The sequence below is a fragment of the Phycodurus eques genome, chromosome 1, assembly GCF_024500275.1.
Source record: "Phycodurus eques isolate BA_2022a chromosome 1, UOR_Pequ_1.1, whole genome shotgun sequence".
Lineage (NCBI taxonomy): Eukaryota > Metazoa > Chordata > Actinopteri > Syngnathiformes > Syngnathidae > Phycodurus > Phycodurus eques.
The window spans coordinates 14412733-14417211 of record NC_084525.1 but is presented as its reverse complement, the minus strand read 5'-3'; the positions used below and the strand labels follow the sequence as shown (position 1 = coordinate 14417211).

Below are 4479 nucleotides of genomic sequence, written 5' to 3'. Positions count from 1 at the left end.
ACAGCCACCTGCCACGCCGAGCTCAAAGAAGCCAGCGTCGCAGGCTATGACGCAAATCTTCGTTGACAGAAATGTTGAAATGTAATATTTATTCCACACATTTTTACAGCATTGGAAAACGTTAAGAATGTTTGTGTCATGTTTGCACTCCTACAGAAAGCACATTAAAACCCAAAATATATTTTTCTCCCCCATCTTTTTTACATTTTCATACATTTTTGAAAAAGCTCCAGGGAGCCACTCGGGCGGCGCCAAAGAGCCGCGGGTTGCCGACCCCCGCCTTGTTGATGCGCGTCGAACGCCGTGGAGATCATCTCTCGGGATTGGTCCGTTTTAGTCACATGCTGTGATGACGTACACAGCGTGCCCCTTGGTTCTACATACAATCTACGCCACCGCATTCTCGATCGATTTTGCAGCATAATTAAACGTCATCTGGTCATCTAAATCCATTTGTTCTAGCAGACACTATTCCACAGTCACCATTGTTGTTCCTTTGTTCCTTGTTACGGAAAGGAAAGTAAAAACGGCTACCGGAAATGGCCCAAAAAATGCAGAGGAAACGCCACCCTCTGGTGTCCTACCCAATACCAGCCGTAGCGACACCCCCCCCCCGACTTGGAGGTGAACTGCAGTACATTTTCAAAACAGCGCGCGTGGGTTGCGCTCGAGTATAAAGGCAAACTACGCGTGGGACAGCCGCAGTGACGTCAGCGCGGTCGTCGTCCGCGCGAGAATAAAGAAGCCTTTAGCCCATGTTTCAAATGATTGCGGCGTGTGGAATTGGATGTGATGCCCACGACGGGACAACACAGAACGTTCCTCGAGCAAATCCTAAAGTCAGGTTGTTCTTTTGTCTGACTATTAGCGCGTCTAATTCTGCTTCAAACTGAACAGTCTGGGACATTTGCATGTGCTACCAGTGTTATTTCACTGCCTAGATCGGGTGTCGAGTGGAATGCGTACTTTGACACATTTAGGCGAATGTGTCGCAATCGACAATTCGATCGTGTCATGTGCGTAGCTGCGTAGCCCCACTTTCGTGGCGAGGGTGGGCGACCGCAGCATCCGCAGGACCGGCGCAGCGCCAGAGGAGGCGTGGACACCGAGTTGGAGCAACGATGGCCGTCCGGGGGCTGTGGATGTGCACGCCCCGGGTTGGAAAACGAGGGAGCCGCTCCGGTCTCTTGTCGTGCCTTTGCGCGACAACCGTTAGCGCTGCTGTTTTCGCGTTGCTCTTCGTGGACGTTGTCGAGTTCTGGATCACGTCCATGGGCATGAGCGCCGTGCCGGAGCCGCACGCAGGCATCTTCCCCCCGCAGAGCGTCCCTCCCACCAGACCCGAGGAGTTCCTGCTCATGCCCAGTCCGCTAGTGTGCCAGCGAGCCAAGCCTTATCTCATTAGCATGGTGACCTCGGCCCCTGCTCACCACAGGGCGCGGCAGGTCATCAGGGACACTTGGGGTGGGGAGATCGAAGTGAGGGGCCTGAGGGTCATGACCCTCTTCATGCTGGGTGTGTCATCTGACCCAGGACTGACCAAACTGCTCATAGAGGAGGCCAGGGAGCAAGGGGACCTGGTTCAGGGGCGGTTCCTGGACACCTATTCCAATCTGACTTTGAAGACTTTAGCCATGCAGAGCTGGGTGCGCCGCTTCTGCCCGCAGGCTCACTTTGTGGCCAAAGTGGACGACGACGTCCTGTTCAATCCGAGCGCACTCCTGCACCTACTGAACAAGAGTCGCAGCCCGTACGAACAAGCCGACTTGTATCTGGGCAGGGTGCATCTCCACGTGGCTCCGAACCGGGACCTGGAAAGCAAGCATTACCTGCCAAAGGAGGCCTACCCGTCCTCTGTTTTTCCAGACTACTGCAGTGGTTCAGCTTATGTTCTGTCCCGCTCCGCACTGCTCAAAATATCCTTGGCTGCCTCTCCGTTAACTCTGTCTACGGCTCATCCCCCCGAGGATGCGTTTGTGGGTTTGTGCGCCCGGGCAGCCGGCGTACCACCCACGCACTCACCCCTGTTCTCTGGCGGTCCTTCTATGCCATATGGGCGCTGCTGTTATCAAGCTATGGTGTCGGTGCACAACATCCCACCCAAGGATATGCTGCAATACTGGACTGACATCCACTCATCCGGGCAGTGCCCCTGGCTGAGCATGCGAGTGTCGCTGTCGATGTGCAAAGTCGGGGCCCTGGTGGGCTCGGCTCTCGGCCTTGGGAAGGAGGCGTGAGTGGGACTCAATCTGTACTCTGCCAGCACACAATTAAGGTGGTGAAAATAAATAATATTTTTTATGTCTTGGTGTTGGTACTAATGGGGCTAAGCACTTTTGCAGAAAAGGGAAATAATTGAGTTTCCTGGAATGATCATATTGTGTGATGTGAGCATCTTTGCATTGGCAAAAAATATCATCATAAACCAGTTTCCTAACCTTTATTGAGCCAAGGTACATATTTTAGATTAGAAAAATCTACAGCACAGCAAACCAAAAAAGTATACATTGTGAAATAATGTAATCTCACTTAAATCACATATTTACTTAGTGTGAAACCTGGGCCTTTTTATAGTTGAATAGTTTGTCATATGACTGCAAACCGGCAGAGACACTATAATTGTACCTTGCCATATATATATATATATATATATATATATAGATATACACACACATACACATATATATACATACATATATATACATATATATATATTTATATATATATACACACACACACACACACACATATACATATATATATATATATATATACATACACACACACACATATAGTGAAATTGAATAATTTCCCACAGCACACTGTGGTTGGGAAGCACTACTATAGTGAGCGAAATAAAATGAAGACACCAGCCCATAACTGGGTGAATACTAATGAGCAAATGTCATTGGCATTCAAGACTGTCCTGCAGGATAGCTACTGAAGTACTTCATGTCATGAAACTAATACTGAACTGGCAGACAATATTAGCTATTAGCTGTCAATGTGCAGAGCTGCTCAGGAAAAAAGAAAAACTACAGTATTTACATACTTGTAAGTTCCATACCTTCACATTTGTGTCATGTACTGTGCTTGACCTCATTTTATTGTAAATTCTTAAAACACGTATTCAAATCGGAAGGAAATTAACAGTTTCTTGGAAAATCAAAAAAAATGTTAGGCATATTAAGGGTGGATGGATTGTGCTCTTCTCTAACTTCATAAATTGTAATATCAGTAGTTAACAAAAACACACAATTGCAACACGTACTGTATGTATAACACATTATACATGATGCACCGAGTCCCAATCCAAACAGTATTTGTGTTCATGAGTAAACATTGACTGAGGGTTGTGCCAATGTATTAACAAATCTACAGTTCAACCTCAGCTTGATCTGCCACACTCAATCAATATCCAATTTATGCCTCAACAAGAACAAATTATTTGTTGACGCACAAGAAATATGACTGGAATGTGGTCATTCAATAAAGTCTCAATCTTTCCATGATTCCCGGCTTTGTCTTGTCACACCACATTTCAAAGCAGCTTCTCACGAGTCAAAGTATGCTGCTTACACTAGCACTGTAAATGTGTAATATTTAACCAGCACCAGGAAATGCATGTCAGGAAGAAGATAAAGTGGTGGCTGTTCTTGGGAAGGCTTGTGTAACTGTCAGAACGACACATTTCATTGTACATGTAAATTTATGTTTCACGTTTCAAAATACATTTGGTTTCATGTAACTAAAAAAAAGGTTACTAAATATAAATGTAAATATAAGAATAAATAAGACTTAAACAAGTTTGTTATAAATAACGTGAAATGTGCGATGCAAAATGGTTTTGTTGTATAACAACCTTTGTGAAGACATTTTATTGTGATGGTGTACGGTCACATGACCCTGGTCTCGTTCGAAGCAGTGGGGAATTGTGGGTAAGAAGCGGGAAGATGTGGAAGCAGGAACACACTGTAAATATGAACGCACCTACATTCCTACACCTGCAACGGCTAAAAGATGGAAACACCTGAAAGCTGTAGCACAGGAAATACCACAGTTGTTAGATTGTGAAGTTGGAGTCTTAATAGGCTATGACTGCAGTAGAGCATTAGCACCACGTCATGTCATTACAGGTGGTGATGAAGAGCCTGAAGCCATTAAGACTGATTTAGGATGGAGCATTGTGGGCAGCTCACCAAAGATTGCTAAGTCAACAGAATTGACAGGTCTTTGCAATCGTGTGTCGGTTAAAGTACTGCCGTCATTATCACCAGTTGCTGTTATCAGAGTACTCAAACCTGATTTTCCGGACACAAACTATGGGGGAAAGATCATGTCACAAGATGATATTCAGTTCATGCAAATCTTGAACCAAACAACAGCGGAACGCAGATGGGCATCTGGAAATGCCACACCTTTAAAACACACCCACATCTACCAGAAAACAAGCGACTCGGTGTGGTGCGACTTAAGAAC

General features: G+C 45.8%; 1 protein-coding gene across 1 annotated transcript; it reads left to right on the top strand.

Moving 5' to 3' along the window:
* The first annotated feature begins 623 nt into the window (after window positions 1–623).
* b3galt4 (UDP-Gal:betaGlcNAc beta 1,3-galactosyltransferase, polypeptide 4) lies at window positions 624–3820 on the top strand. Its single transcript, XM_061679244.1, has one exon. It carries the CDS (start codon window positions 1122–1124, stop codon window positions 2235–2237), a length of 1116 nt encoding a protein of 371 aa, XP_061535228.1. The 5' UTR covers window positions 624–1121; the 3' UTR covers window positions 2238–3820.
* Window positions 3821–4479: the final 659 nt, after the last annotated feature.

What these genes read in the sequence shown, in the direction of transcription:
- b3galt4 (XM_061679244.1), top strand. Translation starts at nt 1,122, where the DNA reads ATGGCCGTCCGGGGGCTGTGGATGTGCACGCCCCGGGTTGGAAAACGA.